At 55.5% G+C, this 21,156-nt stretch overlaps 1 protein-coding gene across 2 annotated transcripts in view; it reads right to left on the bottom strand.

The window, feature by feature from the left end:
* Positions 1 to 388: 388 nt before the first annotated feature.
* Tmprss9 (transmembrane serine protease 9) overlaps positions 389 to 21,156 on the bottom strand; it is a 21,301-nt gene continuing 533 nt past the window's right edge. The window contains exons 2-18 of one of the 2 annotated variants that reach the window (XM_051172969.1): positions 19,219 to 19,346; positions 18,312 to 18,379; positions 17,991 to 18,166; positions 17,463 to 17,504; positions 16,145 to 16,258; positions 14,873 to 15,044; positions 12,304 to 12,578; positions 11,036 to 11,172; positions 10,154 to 10,457; positions 8,273 to 8,444; positions 7,454 to 7,725; positions 5,886 to 6,022; positions 5,068 to 5,473; positions 2,269 to 2,440; positions 1,507 to 1,769; positions 1,286 to 1,422; positions 389 to 599 (exon numbers count right to left, since the gene is read on the bottom strand). In XM_051172969.1, the coding sequence (XP_051028926.1) occupies positions 438 to 599; positions 1,286 to 1,422; positions 1,507 to 1,769; positions 2,269 to 2,440; positions 5,068 to 5,473; positions 5,886 to 6,022; positions 7,454 to 7,725; positions 8,273 to 8,444; positions 10,154 to 10,457; positions 11,036 to 11,172; positions 12,304 to 12,578; positions 14,873 to 15,044; positions 16,145 to 16,258; positions 17,463 to 17,504; positions 17,991 to 18,166; positions 18,312 to 18,379; positions 19,219 to 19,346 (3,137 nt within the window). In that variant the 3' untranslated portion in view covers positions 389 to 437. The remainder of the gene's footprint in view (positions 600 to 1,285; positions 1,423 to 1,506; positions 1,770 to 2,268; positions 2,441 to 5,067; positions 5,474 to 5,885; positions 6,023 to 7,453; positions 7,726 to 8,272; positions 8,445 to 10,153; positions 10,458 to 11,035; positions 11,173 to 12,303; positions 12,579 to 14,872; positions 15,045 to 16,144; positions 16,259 to 17,462; positions 17,505 to 17,990; positions 18,167 to 18,311; positions 18,380 to 19,218; positions 19,347 to 21,156) is intronic. The other variant, XM_051172970.1, reaches the window with a different exon arrangement.

The following is a 21,156-nucleotide window of genomic DNA, read 5'->3' as shown; positions in this document are numbered from 1 at the left end:
GGAGCGTCATCCTCAACTATGAACGAACCAAGTGTGGTTCCCAGAACGTGGGGGTGGAGGCAGGAGGATCAAATTTGTTACGGAGACCCTGTCCCACAAAAACAGGCACTGAGCCAGGCGTGGCAGTGCCAGCCTTTAATCCCAACACTCAGGAGGCAGAGGCAGGTGGATTTCTTAGTTCAAGGCCAGCCTGGTCTACAAAATTAGTCCAGGACAGCCAAGGCTACACAGAGAAACTCTGTCTCGAAAAAACAAACAAAAATAGGCACTGAACCAGAGCTTCCAGAAGAGACTCCATTTATTGGAACAACATACACAGTCAGTCACGGCTTGGTCCCATTGGACCCCCAAGCTTCCCGTCACCCACTCCCGTCCCTGGGTTGGGTAGCCAGCAGCTGTGTTTGTAGTCCAGGCCTGGGTCCCTGGCCACACAGCGGTCATTCCTGGATGTTCTGGCCTATCCATCCAAGCACAGCAGACACACGAGTGTAGACACCCGGGAAGTGGGGCCTGCCACAGCCGTAGCCCCAGCTGGTGACCCCAGTTAGCACCCACTGGCCAGATGGCTCCCTGCAGGCCAGGGGTCCCCCTGCGTCGCCCTGAAGGAGAGAGTTGCTGTCAGGCCGGCAGTGCTTGGGACAGGGCATGGCTTCTCTCCCGTGTCTCCTGCCAGGTCCTTGTCCCCAGGCCCAGTGTAGTCACGTGTGTGTGCGGTGCTGTGCATGGGAAGGCCAGCGTAGTGTGTGGGGTGGCTTTCTACGCCACTCCCTTTACACTGGGTCTCTCTGTGAGTGAACCCAGAGGTAGGTGGTAGGCAAGTCCTAGCCTTCCTGTCTACCCGCCGCACAGAATGGGGTTACACGTGCACACAGCCTGTGACCATGGGGGTGGGGGGGTCTCAGCTCAAGGCCTCACGTTTATGCAGTGAGTGACCTCCCTGTACCTGGGGGTTATCCCCAGCTGGCCTCAAACTCAGCAGTCCTGCCTGGACCCCCCAGTAGGATGTGCGGCTGGGAAACTAATCTAAGCTAGCAGTTGTCACGAGTGATGTCCCCGGAGTCAGAGGTAGGCTTGGGGAGACTGGCAGGCTCAGTCGGGAGGTGCTTGTTGCACAAGCGTGAGGCCCCGAGTTAAACCCCAGAACCCAGGTGAAAAGCCAGGTGTGCCGCCAGCACTCAGGAAACAACAGGAGGATTCCTGGGACTCTCTGCCTCAAAAGACTGGTGACGCAGGACCTCGGGGCAGCCTGGGCTACCGAGGGAACCCCGGTCTCCGCCCCACTCACCGAGCAGCTGTCCACGCCACCCTGCGGGAAGCCCGCGCAAAGCATGCGGCTGCTGATCTGCACAGGGTAGAAGCGGCGACACGCCTGCTCGCTGAGAACGCGCACCGCTGCCTTCTGCAACTGCCGCGCCATGGAGCCTGCGGGGGGGTTCGGGGAGTGAGCGTGGGTGGGGAGTTCCCCCGGCGCTCCCCCACGTGCCCCTCGACACACAACGCGCCTACCTCCTTCTCGCAGCGAGCCCCAGCCGGTGATGACGCAGCGCGCGCCGTCGGGGGGCCGCGCGGGCCCCGGCAAACAGATGGGTCTCACCAGGCGGCTGCGGCGCACGGGCCCCGCCAGCTCCAGCAGGGCCACGTCGTAGTCCAGCGTGTAGATGTTGTAGAACGGGTGGCGGTAGATGCGCGCCACGCGCTCCAACTGGCCCTCGGCGCCACTCAGAAACGGGGTGCCCAGGAAAGCCGCCCACTGCATGGGGTCCCCATAGCTGCAGGGCGCGATGCGCGTGGGCAGTGTCACCGCCCTAAGCCTGCTCGAGACACCGTCCCAGTGGAAATGGGCGGTTCTGCCCCCTACCCAACTCAGGAGCACCCAGCCACGAAAGGAGTGTCCCTCTGAGGGACACCGCCAGCTGGCACCCAGAGCTGAAGATGGTCCCCACGGCTGCCCTACACACCCTCTGGGAGACCCGAGACCCTTCTTGATTCCTCTAGGTCACATACTGGAAATGAGCACACGCATACACACCCTGCAGTCCAACCAACCACAAGGCTGAGGGGCCAGCTGCAGCCATTCAGACACAGCATGGGACCAACCGTCTGTCCCTGTCACCTTTTGCCCAACGAGCACATGAGCACATGTTAGGGGTCCCTTAAGGAGCCCTCCATGTCCGTCACCCTGCCCTGGAGGGACGGTGCTTTCTGTTCCGCGGCGTTGAGGTGGGCTGGGAAGGGCAGTTGGAGCCCCGTGCCCGGGGTGGGACTCACATGTCGAAGCAGTGCGCTGCAGACAGAAGCCACCTCTCGGCCACCAGTACGGCCCCGCAGCGGTGCTCCTTGCGCCGCAGCCACAGGCTCACTTGCCAGGGCCATTCCCCACGCGAGGCCGCGCTGCCGCCCACGATCCGGGTCAGGGCCCCCGGGGGCGCCAGACCGCAGTCTGCAAGAGAGCAAGTGTGGTGGGTCTTTCTCCTACACACCCGGGGACTGGGGCCCCAACCCAGCAAGCACCCTGCAGCAGCTCTCCCTGCACCCACAGACTGGCCTCTCAATGGATCCAGCACAGGGCTGTCCCCAGAGTCCTGTGGGAGGGGCAGTCCTGTTCCCCAAGTTGGGTCCTCTTTCCCAGCCACTGGCTGGGACTGACACTGGGGTGTCCCTTCCTGGCCCAGCCTCAACCAACACAATAGGAGGCCAGGGAAAGGTTTTCCTCCGCCCCATCAGAGGAGCTGGGAGCACAGGAGAGCAACGTCCGAGTCCCCGTTTATGCAGCCTCCTTGCCACCCAGCGTGGCAGGGCCCCAGGAGCTGGAGTCCCACCTTGGGGACTCCCTGGGTCTCCTGCTGCAATGACCAGGGTCAAGGTCAGATTGAGCAGAAAGCAAGTCAGGCCAGGGGGAGGCCAGTGCTCAGTTGCTTGGCCTGGGACTTTCAGTGGGGAGTCACCCTAGCAATGCTGTTCCCCAATTCAAGAGATGGTAGAACCTCACCTTCACCAGGGCTTTGGGTAAAGGCCTTGCTGTGATCCCAACAGCCCACTGCCTTCGCAGGTGGCCCTGATCCCATCCGCTCTGTGGCACTGCCACCCAACACCGCCCTCCACGTGCCTTCAACTGGAGGAACATCTTGCCTGCCCAGTACTAAGAACCGAGATGTCACAGTGGCCTTAGGAGCAGCATGCCATCAGTAATGACAGAAAGGTCTAGCTAGGACCTTCGGGAACCAACCCTAGGCCAGCGTCCCCACAATGGGGAATCACGGCTGGGGTGCCTGGATGTGGGGGGGTCACTTGCAGGGGAATGGGAGGCAGAACAAACAGGACCCCCTCACCCGCTCTCCTGCTGAGAGCCTGTCTACCTGAGGGACACGAGGAAGGGGACACTACTCTGCTCATGCCACCCACAGACGCTCCAGGGGTGCCGAGGCCCGACCACAAGAGGCAGACACCAGACGTGTTGTCCCCACCTCCCCAGACTGTCTTCTTCCCCAGCTTTTGTAAAAAACGTGGGGGTGAGCCAGGCGTAGTGGTGCACGCCTTTAATCCCAGCACTTGTGAGGCAGAGGCAGGTGGATCCCTGTGAGTTCAAAGCCAGCCTGGTCTACAAAGCGAGTCCAGGACAGCCAGGGCTACACAGAGAAACCCTGTCTCAAAAAGCCAAAATATAAAAATAAAAAATAAACACTCCTGGATAACCTCCATCATCAGTCCCCTTGACCATGCCCCCAGCCCCTCCCGGGGGCGGGGCTCCACCCCTGATCCATGCCTTTATCCGTATTACTTGCTGATTGGAGTCAGTCTCACTAAATTGGTCACACTAGCCTTTCAAGCCCATCCTAGCCCAGGATGGCCCTGGGTTTGTGATGCTCCTGTCAAGTACCTGAGATGACAGGTATCTACCATCAGGCCCAGCCTGCAGCACTGGCTGTCCTGGAACTTGCTCTGTAGACCAGGCTGGCCTCGAACTCACAAAGTTCCACCTGTCTCTGCCTTCCCCCAGAGTGCCGGGATTCGTGTCCCACCACCCACCATGAGTGAGGAGTTGTAGAGATGCTCAGGACACAAGCTGGTGATGTAACCCTGCTGTGGCCCCCAGCTCTAGCGGCAGGGCAGGAATGCAGCAGCTTTGGCCGCAGCGATGCCCTCGGCTGGCAGCCCTTTCCCAGCAGAGTGCTGCCACACGTGAAAACAAAATCCCAGGCCCCAGCTGCAGGCAAGTCCACAGAGCTCCAGCGACCCGTGCCCTGGGGGTGTGGCTCAGCCGGTGAGCACCAGCGTAGCCCAGGCCCTAGGGTCTGCCCCCAATGCCAATAAAGCGAAAGGAGGCACAGAGAGGAACAGCCTGGCCTGCCGGCACAAGCTGCCATCTCAGGAGCGGGAGTTCCAAGGTCAGCCTCAGCGACTGGGCCGGTTCTAGGCTGGCATGGGCCATGACAAGCAAGAGTGAGCAGGGGGGGTGGGCTGGAGAGATGGCTCAGAGGTTAAGAGCACTGTCTGCTCTTGCAGAGGTCCTGAGTTCAATTCCCAGCACCACATGATGGCTCACAACCATCTATAGTGTGATCAGATGCATACTGTATACCTAATAAATAAAATTTAAAAAAAAAAAAAAAAAAGAGTGAGCAAGGGACAGGAGGTGGAGAGTGAGCACAGTTGTGCACAAGCCTCTGACCCCAGCTGGGAGGGACAGGAAGATGGCTGGGACTCGCCAACTGCCACCAAAGCCCAGGGTTTCTTGATACAGTGATGTGCCTGGGCTCAGAGGAGCATTTTGGAGTGTGACAAAGGATGGCATCGTGTCCTTGGTGGAGAGGGACACCTCCTCCAGCCTCTGCATGCACACACGAGTGCACACACAAATAAGTGAACAGAAGATGGCAGTGCACAGGCACACATGGGGTGTGTGTGTGTGTTTGTGTGTGTGTGTGTAGCGCCCTCTGCAGGCCGGGCAGGAGGCACAGGACCTTGAGGCTGACTCCAATTGTGGGACAGAATGTCTTCAACAATGCCATCAAGTCTAAGCCCAGCTGTGACAGGGACCCACCTGCATCACACCATGTGTCACCCTACCTGGCAGCTGGGCGTGTATGGCGGTGTCCGGGGCATTCACCGCTGGTGTCTGTCCCCTGGTGGTGCTACTCTTGGCAGGCAGCGTCGTGTTGAGTGGTCTAGTGGTCCCCCTGCTGGTGGCCCTGGGGGTAGCAGGTCTGCCGGTTGTGGCCTCTTGGACAACGGGGCCAGCAGCTGGGGTTTTGGGGGGCCGGCTAGGAATAAGCCGCGTGCTGGAAGTGCGGGGGTGAGGTGTGGAGCCGGGTCCTGAGGACATGGCCTTCAGGATCCAGTCCTTGAGGCGTGTGATACGTGCATAGACGCCCGGCTTCTTAGCTTGGGCACAGCCAATGCCCCAGCTCACGATACCAGCCAGGTAAAAGACACCAGGTGTCTCCTCGCATGCCAGGGGGCCACCAGAGTCACCCTGCAGGAGAAGGACACCAAAGGCCCTTTTCAGGAAACGTGTCTGAGGAACAGAAAGGGTCCGCCCCCATTGGACGTCAGACTTCACGTTCATGCTTGGCTGTGCGGCTTTGGATTTAGATCCTTGCCTTTTCTGAGCCTTCAACAAATCCGCCCCACCAGAGACAGGGTTTCTCTGAGAAGGGAACTCGCTCCGTAGCCCAGGCTGGCCTCAAACTCACAGAGATCCACCTGCCTCTGCCTCCCGAGTGCTGGGATTAAGGGCGTGCGCCACCACCACCACCCAGCCATCATCAATCTTTCTTATTTTTCCTTTTTCAGTACTGGGGATAGAAGCCAGAGGCTCATGCTTGCTAGGCAAGTGCTCACCACTGAGCCCGAGTGGGATCTTGGGGTGTCCCTGCGACACCCACCTGGCAGGAGTCAACCCTGCCCTCCAGGAAGCCGGCGCAGAGCATGCGGTCAGTGAGGGAGAAGTTGTACAGGTCACTGCACATCTTCTGTTCTATGATCCCCACGGACGCCTTCTGCAAGATGTCGGGCTTGGTGGCTGCCAGGAAAGAGAGCTCAGAATGCCACCTGGTGGCTGGTCATCCAGCAGGGCCAGCAGGTGCTACCTCTCTCTCTCTGGAGACAGCCAGCACAGCCCACAGGAAGTTTTGTTTTCTTCCAGACAGGGTCTCGCTCTGTAGCTCTGGGTGTCCTGGAACTCATAGAGATCCTCCTGCCTCTGCCTCCCGAGTGCTGACTGGAAGGTGTGCTCCGCACCCTGCTATCACAGGAATTTTTTTTTCTTTCTTTCTTTCTTTTTTTCTTTTTTTTCGAGACAGGGTAGCCTTGTGTAGCCTTGGCTGTCCTGGACTCACTTTGTAGACCAGGCTGGCCTTGAACTCACAGCAATCCACCTGCCTCTGCCTCCTGAGTGCTGGGATTATAGGCATGCGCCACCACGCCCAGCTCACAGGAATTTTCACTTCTCATTGTGGGGCTGGGGTGGAACCTAGGCAAGCGCTCAATACACCCCAACTCTTGTATGTACAGGCCTTAAACTGACACTCCCCCTGGCTCTACCTCCTTGAGTGCTGGGAAGACAGGTGGAGGCCACCTTTTCCATTTTGACAAACTTTTTGTTTTGTTTTTCAAGACAGGGTTTCTCTGTGTAGCCTTGGCTGTCCAGGACTCACTTTGTAGACCAGGCTGGCCTCGAACTCACAGCAAACCGCCTGCCTCTGCCTCCCGAGGGCTGGGATTAAAGGTGTGCGCCCCCACGCCTCCTGACTCATTTTGACAAACTTTTCCACAAAGGGCTAGAGCAGGGGCTCTCAACCTGTGGGTCGTGACCCCCTTAGGCAGCAGATCAAATATCCTGTATATAATTTATTTATCTGATTATTCATGACAGTAGCAAATGGGACAGCTGAGAGCCTCTGGGCTAGACCATAAACATTTCCAGCTTTTTAGAATAGATAATCTATTTGGCCATATTGGAAGAATAAATGATGGATGTGTAGGGGGTCACACGGCAATAAATCGTTATTTATACCCAGTCAAGGGGTGCATGTGGCTCAGGTCTGTGGGACTAAAGGCCAGTGGCTCGATCAGCACAGACTTTTTTGCAGCCATGGACACCTGGTCAATGAATGAATGTGTGGATCTTGTGCCAATAAAACTTTATTTATCGCCGGGCGTAGTGGCGCACGCCTTTAATCCCAGCACTCAGGAGGCAGAGGGCAGTGGATCTCTGTGAGTTCGAGGCCAGCCTGGTCTACAAAGTGAGTCCAGGACAGCCAGGGCTACACAGAGAAACCCTGTCTCAAAAAACCAAAACCAAAACCAAAAAAACTTTATTTATACACACAAATGAGGGGCCATATATACCCTCTAGGAGACATTGAGCGGTTCTTAGGTTGTGGGGTCAGCACAGAGGAATGGTTTAGGGCCCAGGAGAGTACAGCCATCACCCCCTCCGGGACGTGCTCACCATTTCCCTCCTGCGTGTTGCCCCAGCCTGAAATCATGCACTTCCGGCCCACAGGGAACTTATGGATGGCCAGGGGGAGACAGACGGGCTGGATGTACTTGTTGAAGACCAACGGCCGCGCCAGCTCCAGCAAGGCGACGTCAAAGTCCAGGATGCCCGGGTTGTAGCGGGGGTGCAGGGCCACCCTTCGAAGCCCCAGCTTCACGGGGCTCCCGCCGACCCCCAGCAGGGATGCGGTGCCCAGGTGCGCCTGCACCTGCTCGGCCTTGGTGCTGCGGAGACAGGACCTCAGGCATGCCCACCCCGCCCCCTACCAGCCCACACCCGCACCCCAGGGGGAGTGCCAGGCTGCAGTCTCCCCAGGAAGAGGCCCCCTGCAGGAGAGTGCGTGCACCCTCCAGGCTTTGCTGTTGTCACTCTGACCAAGACCCTCGCCACTTTGTGACAGTCCAGGTCCCCGCCCAGCTGGGGAGCCCAGAGTGGGAAGGGTGAGGGTCTGTGCACCCCCCAAGTGCTTCCTGCTGTTTGTCTTGCTCGGGTTGGTTTGGCTGTTTTTTGTTTTTGTTTTTTTCCCCGAGACCGGGTTTCTCTGTGTAGCCTTGGCTGTCCTGGACTCACTTTGTAGACCAGGCTGGCCACGAACTCACAGAGATCCGACTGCCTCTGCCTCCCGAGTGCTGGGATTAAAGGCGTGCACCACCACGCCCTCCTTGGCTGTTGGTTTTGAGACGAGCTGATGGGACTGCAGCAGCACACCAGCTAGCTGGAATGTGCTGAACGCGGTGAGAATCTGCCACGGGGGTTCTTGGGGGGCCTTACTGGTTGAAACAGTGGGCGGCCGACAGCAGCCAGCGGTCACCCACCACGGTGGCTCCACAGAAGTGTCTGGATCCTTCCTTCAGGCTGGCCTGCCAGGGCACCTCCCCAGACACGGCGCTGAGCCCACCCACAATCCGAGTGGGCTTGTCCATTGCCGGCCTGGCCCCACACTCTGCCAGGGGAGAGGAGAGAGAAGAATGGGGGTGTCCTCATGTACGAGGGTTCCCCCATTCTGGGCTTTGAGTAACTGGCACACAGAGCAACTAGGGCGTCACAACAGAGGTGACAGGGCTAGAGGTATAAGAGGGAACTTAAACCGGTCAGTGCTGGTGGCGCACGCCTTTAATCCCAGCACTCGGGAGGCAGAGGCAGGTGGATCACTGTGAGTTCGAGGCCAGCCTGGTCTACAAAGCGAGTCCAGGACAGCCAAGGCTATACAGAGAGACCTTGTCTCAAAAATCCAAAAAAAAAAAAAAACAAAAAAAAACAAAAAAAAAAGAAAGAAAGAAAGAAACAAAACCAAAAGAAAGAAAGAAGATGAAGAAGAAATCTGAATTGGATATAATTGCAACCCCCCGATCAGACTCACAGGACCCACAAAGTCACATAGTGGCACATGCCTGTCATCCCAGCACTCATGAGGCAGGAGGGTTGTTCTGAGTTTGAGGTCAGTCTGGGGTACAAAAGATGCTGTCTGAGAGGGGAGGGAAGGAGAGGAGGAGAGGAAGGAAACAGGAAACAGGGTTGGCTGAGGGCCACAAGCAAACCCAGGGAGAAAATCCTGGCCATGGAGTAAGCAGTTTGGGCAGGGTGTTGCCCGGCCCTCACCTCTCCTACACTGGGCCCAGGGTTCCCTCCTCCAGCACCACAAAATAGGCAAAAACCCAAGGGATGCATGGCTCATGAAACACACAGGGATGCAGGAACAGAGCCGATGCCCAGCAGGGGCAGGACCACGCTGGTCACCCTAGGGATGAAGTCTCAGTTGTCAACCCCCCTAGTGAGAGTTTCATGGCACATCTCAACAGGCAGTCACCAGGTTCTCGCCAAGGGTCAAGACAGATACCAATAACAAACTGCCTATCTGCTCTCAAGTGCTTTCCTGGCCGACACCAGCACGACACCAGTAATCAATCAATATCTCATTGAGGAGTCAAGGTGGACATTGAATCAAGCACCAGACCTCCGCTGATGGACACCAGCCAGGGTACGGGCACTAGCCATCATACCCAGTAAGCTAAAGTTTAACTCCCTGGAACCTCTACACGCATTTGACCCCTATCCCTCCCTGCCACACACACACACACAATAAATAAAAAAGAATCAGTGGGTTATGGTGGCCCACGCCTGTAATCCCAGCACATGGGAGGCGGAGGCAGAAGGATCGAGACGAGCCTGGACTACAGAGTGAGTCCAGGACAGCCAAGATAACACAGAGAAACCCTGTCTGGAAAAGCCAAGCCAAACAAACAAACAAACAAACAAACAAACAAAACCCTGAAATCAGTAATCAGCTGCTAATCTCCCACAGTGTTCAAGCAGACATCAATAGTTAATCACATAGTTAACAGGACTGCCAGGGATACACGGAGAGACCCTACTCAACATCCCCGTCCCCCAAACGTATAGTCAATCACTAATTTCTCGAGGCCTCCCGTGACAGACATTAAGAATCGATTACTAACACCGCACTGAGCGCTTCAAGATTGGCAGGGAATGTTTCATGGCAGACATCAGTAGTCAATTGCTGAGCTCCTTCTGACGCCCCCAGGAAGCAGGGAGACAGATGAGGAGAATCAGTTAGCCATCTCTTCTTTCCCAATGAGTGCTTTCCAACAGACATCACTAAGCGTCCGCCTGGGAGGGGACGCCCGCCGGTACCTTGTGGCTTGGCCGCGGTGCTGGCGCGCGGCGGTGCGGTGCTGGGGTGCGCGGTGTCGGGCCCCGGGCTCTCGGGGCTGGTAAACCAGGGAGTGCTGGGGGTGACGGGCGCGGGCGCCACGGTGGGGGCCGCGGGCACGTCGGCCGCGCTCGTCACCTCCAGGATCCAGTCCCGCAGCCTGGTGACTCGGGTGTAGACGCCTGGGCGCCGTGCTTCTGCACAGCCGATCCCCCAGCTCACGATACCAGCCAGGAAGAATCTCCCGGAGGGCTCCTCGCAGACCAGGGGTCCCCCCGAGTCACCCTGGAAAATAAAGGCACACGATCACGGACCGGGCCACTGGCCTCACAGACAGAGCTGTGGACGGCGACGACCGGCGGACACGAGGTCTGTGGTCCTGCAGGGCCGACCCAGGTAGCGCAGTCGCTGGTCCCCACGGAGAGCGAGGACAGCGCACGCGTGGTCACCACCATTGGTGCCTTGGCTGTCCTGGACTCATTTAGTAGACCAGGCTGGCCTCGAACTCATAGTGATCCGCCTGCCTCTGCCTCCCAGTGCTGGGATTAAAGGCGTGCACCACCACGCCCGGCGTTTTTATTTTTATTTTATTATTATTATTTTTTTTTTTACAGCCTTCTATTGTCATAAACTACAGCCAACAACAACAGCTCAGTAGGGATTGTTTTGTTTTCTGGCCTAATAGAGCCCATGCTGGGCTCAAACTCTTTATGTAGCTCATGGTGACCCTGAGCTCCTGGTCCTGCTGCCCCCCCCCCCCCCGCCCGCCGCCCTCCCCCGCCTCCTGAGTGCTGGGTTGCTCCCTGTAGCGTGTTCTCGGGAGTGGGGGGGGGGGGGACAGTGAGGGGGCAGGGACAGCTCACCTGGCAGGAGTCCACCTTGCCGTCCAGGTAGCCAGCACACACCATCCTGTCAGTGAGCGAGTGGCCATACAGGCTGGCGCACAGGCGCTGGTCCAGTAGCTCCACTGTAGCTTTCTGAAGGACTTCCGGCTTCACCACTGCCCAGAGGGCGACAGAGAAAAGCAGAGTGAGAGCGCGGGACCCCCAGCAGCCACTCTGAGACTGAAGACCATTTTCTCTTCTGGTTCCCAAATTGCAGGGGCCCCCTGCCCCTCACCCCAGTATCCACGGTCACAAAGTCAAACTTTGGCTTTGTTGTTTGTTTGCTTTTTGAGACAAAGTCTTTTGTAGCCCAGGATAACCTTAAACTTCTGATCCTCCTGATTCCACATCTTCCCTCCCCACCCCACCCCCCCTTTTTTTTTCGAGACAGGGTCTCTCTGTGTAGCTCTGGCTGTCCTGGACTCACTTTGTAAATCAGGCTGGCCTCGAACTCACAGAGATTCTCCAGCCTATGCCTCCTGAGTGCTGGGATTAAAGGCGTGCGCCACCACACCCGACCCTGACTCCACATCTTAAATTTAGGGATGACAGAGCCGGGCGTGGTGGCGCACGCCTTTAGTCCCAGCACTCGGGAGGCAGAGGCAGGCGGATCACTGTGAGTTCGAGGCCAGCCTGGTCTACAAAGTGAGTCCAGGACGGCCAAGGCTACACAGAGAAACCCTGTCTCGAAAAACCAAAAAAAAAAAAAAAAAAAAAAAAAAAAAAAAAAAAAATTTAGGGATGACAGTTGTGTGCCACAGCCTTTAGCTTTACAGAAAAAAAATTTTTTTTTCTTTAAGGGACCTGTGAGCCGGGCGTGGTGGCGCACACCTTTAATCCCAGCACTCGTGAGACAGAGGCAGGTGGATCGCTGTGAGTTCGAGGCCAGCCTAGTCTACAAAGTGAGTCCAGGATGGCCAAGGCTACACAGAGAAACCCTGTCTCGAAAAACAACAACAACAACAACAACAACAACAACAACAAAAAAGGGACCTGTGGAACCCACAGGCTCCCTAATGTTAGGAAACACCTTAGTCGTGACCACGCCCCAGCCCCTCACTGGGGGGATTCTAGGCGGGGCTCCACCCTGACCACGCCCCCAGGCCTACTTTTAGTTTTGGGGACAAGGTCTCGCTAAGGTCTTTGGGACTGATCCCCTGCCTCAGCCACCGTAGCCCCGGTCACAAGCCTGGACTTTGGGGCTCGAAGGTGTCCGGAGTTGGAGGCTGCGCGGCGGGCGGGCTTACGGAAGTCCTCCTTCAGGTAGCCCCAGCCGGAGATCAGGCACTTCTTGCGCGGCGGGAAGACGTGCGTGGCCGCGGGGAGGCAGGCGGGCTGCACGTAGCGGCCGAAGCGCAGCGGGCGCGCCAGCTCCAGCACCGCCACGTCGAAGTCCGCCGTGTCCGCATCGTAGGCAGGATGCTTGGAGATGCGGAGCACGCGTGCGCGCACGGCGCTGGCCTCCGAGCCGCTCAGGTGCACGCTGCCCGCCTGGGCGGCCCACTGCGCGGGGTCCTGGAATCTGCGGGACCCCCCCCCCGGGGGTGCGGCTTAAAGGGGCGCTCCGTGGAGTCGGCAGCGTCTGAAACTGTGACTGAGGACATTCAAGGGCCCGCAAGAGGCCTCAGTGGACACAGGCACTTGTGGACAAGCCTGTGGGCCTGAGTTCGATTCCTGGGACACATATGTTGGAAGGCCAGACTCAACCATGGCCAGTTGTCCTCTGACACACACAGACCCCTCCCCCAACACACACACAAGGGCACTTGGCGCTCACACACAGACACTAAATGAATAAATAAATGAAAAACTGGGCAGCTTTGTGCACACCCTCCGCACCAGTACGTGGGAGGCAGAGGCAGGCAGATCCCTGGGAGTTCAAGGATAGCCTGGTCTATGTACCTAGGGAGTTTCAGGACAGCCAGATAGTGAGATCCTGTCTGAAAATTAAATAAATAATAAATAAAATGAAGGCAGAGTGGAGTGTGGGGATGGACACCTGTAAGCATCAGGAAGCTGAGGCAGGTGGATTATGAGTTCCTGGGAAGCCTGGGAAACCTCCTGAGGGTCTGCCTTAAGAATAATTAATTAGGCGGGTGGTGGTGGCGCATGCCTTTAATCCCAGCACTCGGGAGGCAGAGGCAGGCGGATCGCTGTGAGTTCGAGGCCAGCCTGGTCTACAAAGTGAGTCTAGGACAGCCAAGGCTACACAGAGAAACCCTGTCTCGAAAAACCAAAAAAAAAAAAAAAAAAAAAAAAAAAAAAAAAGAGCGAGAATAATTAATTAATACCAGGGTGAGATCTGGTGCCCTCTTCTGGCCTGCGGATATACATGCATATACAATATCGTATACATAAATAAAGCATGAGTTGCTCTCAGTGCTGGGCGGTGGTGGCTCACTCCTTTAATCCCAGCACTTGGAAGGCAGAGTCGTGGATTGCTGTGAGTTCAAGGCCATCCTGGTCTACAAAGCAAGTCCAAGACAGCCAAGGCTACACAGAGAGACCCTGTCTTGAAAAAAAAAAACCCAACAACCCCCCCCCAAAATAAAGATTTATTTAGTTATTATTATGTATACAGAGCTCTGCCTACATGTACACCTGCAGGCCAGAGGAGGGCATCAGATCACATTATAGATGGTTGTGAGCCACCATGTGGTTGCTGGGAATTGAACTCATGACCTTTGGAAGAGCAGTCAGTGCTCTTAACTGCTGAGCCATCTCTCCAGCCCCCAAAATAAATGAATAAATAAATAAATAGAAAAAGAAAAAGAAGAAAGAAAAGCTGGGCAGAGTGGCGCACGCCTTTAATGCCAGCACTCGGGAGGCAGAGGCAGGGAGCTCTTTGTGAGTTCGAGGCCAGCCAGGTCTACACGGAGAAACCTCGTCTTGAAAAACCAAAAACCGGGGCTGGAGAGATGGCTCAGTGGTTAAGAGCACTGCCTGCCCTTCCAAAGGACCCAGGTTCAATTCCCAGCACCCACATGGCAGCTCACAACTGTCTGTAACTCCCAAGATCTGACACTCTCATACTAAGGCACATAAAAATTAAAAATAAATAAAATATTAAAAAAAAAAAAAAGAAAAACCAAAAACCAACCCAAACCAACCAAACAGAAAAAGAATGATTAATTGATTAGTTTTTAAAAAAGAAAAGAGGGCCTGGAGAGATGGCTCAGTGGTTAAAAGCACTGGATGCTTTTGCTGAGGATGTGGGTTCGACACTCAGCACCCACACTGTAGCTCACAGCTGGGGGATCCGACGCCCCCTGCTGGCCTCCATAAGCTTCAGGCATGCACCTGGTGCGCCAACAGACATGCAAGCAAAACATTCATACGAGTAAAACTAAACCAAGAAAGAAAAAGGAAAGAGCGGCCTTTGACTGGGCGTGGTGGCGCACGCCTTTAATCCTCACATTTGGGAGGCAGAGGCAGGCGCATCTCTGAGTTCGAGGCCAACCTGGTCTACAAAGCGAGTCCAGGACAGCCAAGGCTACCCAGAGAAACCCTGTCTCAAAAACAAACAAACAGGGCTGGAGAGATGGCTCAGAGGTTAAGAGCACTGACTGCTCTTCCAAAGGTCCTGGAGTTCAATTCCCAGCAACCACATGATGGCTCACAACCATCTATAATGAAATCTCCTTCCCTCTTCCAGCATGCAGGTGTTAAATAAATAAATCTTTAAAAAACAAACAAACAAACAACAACACAAAGAATGGACTTTGGAGAAACGTGGAAGTGAAAAGGGGGGTCGAGGGGTGCAGGACTGGGCAGCCAAGCCCGGCGTGGGGTGGGAGGGATGAAGTTTGGACTCACTCATTGAAGCAGTGGGCAGCAGACACCAGCCACCTGGCCCCGATGATGGTGGCGCCACAGAAGTGTTCATGATTCTCACGAAGGCTGACCTGCCAGGGGAACTCCCCGGGAGCCGCCTCCACGCCACCCACAATCCTGCCGGCCGACCTCCAGGCAGGCTGCCAGCCACAGTCTGCAAAACACAAGGCCACCAGCCCACCAACCGGGACCCCAGAGGCAGTCTGTCAATCACTATCTGGCCCCAAGTTCAAGGCACACCACGCCCCCCCCCCCAACTTGCTATTTGGGGCTGCCCTGTCCTCTTGAAGTCCCATCCAGCCTCTGAGGTCAGACACCCAGGGTCACACACATCTAAGGCTCACACGAGATGCAGGAGCCTAAAGACCACGTGTGACCTGTCATTTATTTATTTATTTATTTATTTATTTTGGGTTTTTCGAGACAGGGTTTCTCTGTGTAGCCTTGGCCATCCTGGACTCACTTTGTAGACCAGGCTGGCCTCGAACTCACAGCGATCCGCCTGCCTCTGCCTCCCGAGTGCTGGGATTAAAGGCGTGCGCCACCACGCCTGGCTCTGTCATTTATTTTTATTTTATTCATTTCTTTCTTTTAACAGGCTCTCATTCCAGCCCAAGCTGGCCTGGAAATCATGATCCTCCTGCCTCAGCTCCTGAATGCTTGGATGATGCGCCTGCAGCACCAAGCCCTGTGGGGAGCTTTCTGGATTAGTAAGGACAGCTCCCGGAGGGCCCACCCACGGGTGGTGCCATCCCCTCCCTATAAAGGTGATCCTGGGCTGTAGTGAGCCTGGGAGAGAGTGAGCCCCTAACAAGGAGCGGTGAACTGATTTTTTTTTTTTTTTTTTTTTTTTTTGGTTTATTTTATTTTATTGAGACAGGGTTTCTCTGTGTAACAGCTCTGGCTGTCCTGGACTCACTTTGTAAACCAGGCTGGCCTTGAACTCACAGAGATCCGCCTGCCTCTGCCTCCCCGGGGAGGGGGGTGTGAACTGAAACACACCTGGCAAACATATCTCTAACCACACTATGTGGTAAAATGTCACAGCATCTTCTTCACTCCTCTCTCAGAGCTGAGCAGTCCTCGCTCCTGGCAGCACAGGGCTCCAGGCTCCCCACCCCTGTTTTAGTCTGAGGAGCATGCCCAGCAGGCATCCATGGCCTCTTGCCCTCCACCATCACACTCTCCTCTGCCCGCCCCACCCCCAGGTTGGGAGCCACGTTCGCTGGGCCCCCAGACAGCACTGGCACTGACCACACTGCGCCTCGTCAGACCCGTCGGCGCAGTCCACCTGGTCGTCACATTCCGGATTATCTTTGCTCACGCACTGACTGTTCTGACAGGAAAAGGAGTTCCCGGGGCAGCGGCCTGTGGATTGATCGAGAACCAAGCTGGGGGCCTTGAGCCTCTTTCTTGCAGAGGCTGTGTCCTGCAGGGGTCCACTCGAAACCCCCCGCAGTGTAAAAAGCCTTTCTAAGTTCTTTCCTTATCTCTGGGGACAGGGACAGGGCTAGATAACACAGACTCGTGCATGAGACGTGAGTGACTGGTGAGTAGGTGTGACAGGGTTTCTGTGTGTCGCCCTGGATGGTCTGAAACTCACTGTGTAGACCAAGCTGGCCTTGAACTCACAGAGATCCACCCACCCAGCTCTGCCTCTCATTTGCTAGGATGAAAGGCGTGCTGCCACCACATCTGGTCCCGGGGTTTGGCTCTTTCGATAGGATTCTGTCACCTTCTGTAATGGCAGATCTTAGTTGTCAACTTGGTGGGACCTAGAATCTACAAGGGACAGGCCTCCGCCCACCCATCTGAGAGGACTCTCTGCACTGGGTTAGCTGACCTAGGAAGACAGGCCCTGACAGTGGTGGCTGAAGAGAAAATAAGGCCCGAGAGCCACAGGGGTCACTTCTGCTTCTGACTGCAGACTTGGTGTGAACAGCTGTCACTCAACCTCCCCTCCATTAGGTCGCTTGTGTCTGGTGCTTTGTCACAATAACAGACAAGTAACCATAAAAAACAATAGTGGCCTGGGATGACAGTGCACACTTTTTTTTTTTCGAGACAAGGTCTCTCTGTGTAGCCTTGACTGTCCTGGAGTCACTTTGTAGACCAGGCTGGCCTCGAACTCACAGTGATCCACCTGCTTCTGCCTCCTGAGTGCTGGGATTACAGGTGTGCGCCACCACATCCGGCAGACAGTGCACTTTTAAACCCAGCGCTCAGGGGGCAGAGGCAGGTAGAGCTCTGAATTTGAGGCCAGCCTGGTCTACATAGTGAAATCCTGCCTTTCCCTCCCCCCCAGACAGGGTTTCTCTCTGTAGCCTTGGCTGTCCTGAACTCGCTTTGTAGACCAGGCTGGCCTCGAACTCAAAGATCCGCTGGCCTGTGCCTCCCGAATGCTGGGATTAAAGATGTGCACCACCACGCCCCAGTGAGAGCCCGCCTTTTATAAAACAGCTAGCATCTCCTGCTACTGTGGGCGAAACTGGGCGCCTGAAGCCACGGGCTCGCAGGGGCTGTGCATGCGCTTCCTGGAGAGACGCCGAGCTGGGAGAGAGGTCAATCCTACCTGACTTTAAGTTCCTCTCGGTCACCGGACCTTCACATCTTCCTGAAGCAGAACAGACAAAGCCAAGTGAGATCTGGGCAGGGTGGCGCATGCCTGTCTCTGAGGCTGAGGCCAGCCTGGGCTACATGAGCAGGTCCTCTCTCTAAATGGTCCACTGCGCGCACTGCCGGCTCTGAATTCAGGATATCTCACTGCAGGCAGAGGCAGAGCTGCCGAAACGCTAACCCTAACCCTATTCTCAGTGAAACATTTAGTTCTGGGATTTTCTGTTTTGTCTTTGGGACCTCAGTAACCCAAGGATGGCTAAGACCACGGACAATGGTCCATGAATGTGAGGGCTCCTACCTTGTGACACCCTGCTCCCATTAGGCAGCCGGGGGGGGGGGGGGCGGGGTAAGAAGCTGTGTGTCCCCCCTCCTCCCGTCACAGGGGGAGATTGTTTTTAAGAATCTGAAGTTCTACACAGTTGGAGCTTCACATGCCCCCCAGCAGGCCTTTGTCCCCCAGATGTGGTGGCCACCCACCTACCTGTGAGTTCTACTGACACGATGGTGCCATAGGCATCCAAGGAAAGACCATGTCCCTGCAGCCTGGCCTGGATCCCTTTCTGTAAGATGTCTTCTTCCTGGTCCAGGCTCAGGGGCTGGAGGGCCTGGAGCAGAAAGTGTAGCCGGAAATGCACAAATACGCTGGAATTCCCGTCCCTGCAAAGAGGAGGAGAGGGCCTTGGAGGCAGAAAGTGTGCTTAAGGCTAGAATTTTCCAGAATCTTCTGGAAATATGTAGAACTTTCTGGCACCTCCATAATGTCCACCAAGTGTGTCACGCCCTCACAGAGGCCCAGACTCACCTATAACTAAGCACCGTGCAGCCTGCACAGCTCGATTCTAACTCTGTTTTCCGGAAACTACTCACAAACTGCAACAGAAACAAGAGCAGTGATGATACAGCCACCGTGAAACAGGACCACAGAGCCACGGGCAGGGCAGGAAGGGGCACTGGGAAGTTAGCAATCTTGTGGAAACACTCCTGTCAATAAATACCAAACCAGCACAGTGCAGTGTCTGCGCACAATAGAATATTCCTCAGTGGTGGGGGGAATATAAGAACATATGGCACTTTTGTCTTGTAACCCAAAGGTTGAAATCAACATCTCAAATAGTTACAGGGACGTCCTTAGCTGCACAGGTCACAGCAGCCAAGAGGCAGGAGATGGGTGGATGGATGGATGGGTGGGTGGATGGATGGGTGGGTGGGTGGGTGGGTGATGGATGGGTGGGTGGATGGATGGGTGGGTGGGTGGATGGATGGGTGGATGGATGGATGGATGGATGGGTGGATGGATGGATGGGTGGATGGGTGGGTGGATGGAGGATGGGTGGATGGATGGATGGATGGGTGGATGGATGGGTGGATGGATGGATGGGTGGGTGGATGGATGGGTGGATGGAGGATGGGTGGGTGGATGGGTGGATGGAGGAAGGGTGGATGGATGGATGGGTGGATGGGTGGGTGGGTGGATGCGTGGGTAGGCTTGACACATGCCTCAGCATTGAGGACCTTGTGGCCATTTGCTCAGTGAGAGACCATCAGAGCACAGACTCTGAGGTGGGCAATGTCCAGGACAGAAGTCTACACATGTGATGTATGTTCACTCCTGATTAGCTGGTGGAGTTGGAACCTTCAGCACCTCTGTCCGTCCCCTGCCCCAGCTTCCACCCAGCTGTCTCCTGCCTCCAGGCCGCAGCTGCACGCACCAATGTTTGCAGAGCAGCCGTGAGCAGGCGGTAGTACTCAGAGGTCTCCTGCTGCAGGGAGCTGGCGAAGTGGATCCCATGTAGCTGGGCTGTGTGCTCCACATGGACCCTCTGTGCTGAGAGAAAGGCTGTGGACAAGGACCGGTGCCTGGTGAGAGAGCCGCGCCGTGGGCTTGATGCTCCGTGCTCCTGCCAAGCCTCCACCCACACAGGAGACCCGAGGTACTCCCAAAGGTTGACCAGCTTTGCTGAAGGACTCTAGGGGACCTTCCCAGGGACCCCCCACAAACAGTATAAACCTTTCAGAGGCCAAGTGACCCCAACTGTCCCCAAAGTCAGCTTCCTTGACCTGAGTCGAGGACACCACAGATGTCCCTGGGGAGACATCGCAGTGCGTTCCAACCTGCTTTCTAACACGGGACAGCCATTACTCTAGAGGACAGAGCACGCCAAGGAGGGGACCTTCGCACAACTTATCCAGAGGCCACACTGCAGGCCTGCCTGGACGTCAGGCCATCAGGTGTCTTTTTCACTCTCTATCTTGTGTTTGAGGCACGGTCTCTCACTGAACACGAGATTACCAGCTCAGCTAGCGTGATGAGACACAGAGCCCAGGGATCCTCCTGTGTCCCCGACTCTGAGATTACAAGCGCACGTCACTGCACCTGGTGTTTTCTGTGGGCCCCGGATTGGGACACTCTAAGGCCTGAGCCATTCCCAGCCTCTCTTCCTTTTTTTCTTTTGAAGCAAGGCTCGCTCTGTAGCCTTTGCTAACTTGGATACTACAACCCCCCACAGCCTCCTAACAGGAGTGTTTAGCTGTGACTTGCATCACAGAAAGGAGTGAAAAGCAACAAAACGCATGAAACAGGTGAGGGTGTGCCTTGCTGGAGGCTGAGGCGTGAAAAGGGTGGCATCATGGGCGTTTTAAGACCAAGAGTGCTATAGCAAGACCCAACTGCAGACAAAAATTAAAGAGACGGCTCAGCTGTTAGGTCCTGGTTTGGTTCCCAGCACCAACATGGCAGCTCACGACTACCTACAATAGCAGTCCCAGGGCTCTGGCACCCTCCTCTGGCCATCGTGGGTACTGCATGCATATGGCACACATGAAGGCAAAACACTCAAAATCAGTCCTTGTGGTGGGCGCGAGCCTGGGATCCCAGCACTCGGCAGGCAGAGGCAGATGGATCTCTATGAGTTCGAGGCCAGCCTGGTCTAAAAGTGAGTCCAAGACAGCCAGAAATACACAGAGAAACCCTGTCTCTTTAAAAAAAAAAAAAAAAAAAAAAAACGCACAAAAAAGAAAAGAAAAGAAAATTCCTAAAAGCATGCAGGGCATGTAGAGTGCTATGAGCATGCAAATGCCAGTGCCAGGCATAGCCACTAGGGGGCAGCAGTCAGCCATGTCAGGCTGCAGTAACCCAGAAACCCTGAAAAGGCTAATAAATATTATAGTTGTAGAATGCAGAACAATTATTAAAAATTTCTTTTGGGGGCTGGAGAGATGGCTCAGAGGTTAAGAGCACTGTCTGCTCTTCCAGAGGTCCTGAGTTCAGCTCCCAGCAACCACATGGTGGCTCACAACCTTCTAGAATGCGATCTGGTGTCCTCTTCTGGCAGGCAGGCACACATGCAGGCAGAGAACACTATGCATAATAAATAAATCTTTTATTTTATTTTTTCTCTTCTCTCTCTCTCTCTCTCTCTCTCTCTCTCTCTCTCTCTCTCTGTCTCTCTCTTAAAAATTCTTTTTTTCTCATCTCCCTTCCTTCCTTCCTTTCTTTCTTTCTTTTGAGATATGGTTTCTCTGTGTAGCCCTACCTGTCCTGGAACTCGCTCTATAGACCAGGCTGTCCTCAAACTCACAGAGATCCGCCTGCCTCTGCCTTGCAAGTGCTGGGATCGAAGGTGTGTGCCACCGCCACCAACAGTCCA

Source organism: Acomys russatus, chromosome 31 (assembly GCF_903995435.1).
Source record: "Acomys russatus chromosome 31, mAcoRus1.1, whole genome shotgun sequence".
NCBI classification, from domain to species: domain Eukaryota; kingdom Metazoa; phylum Chordata; class Mammalia; order Rodentia; family Muridae; genus Acomys; species Acomys russatus.
The sequence above is the reverse complement of the archived record's forward strand: the minus strand, read 5'-3'. Positions and strand labels throughout refer to the sequence as shown.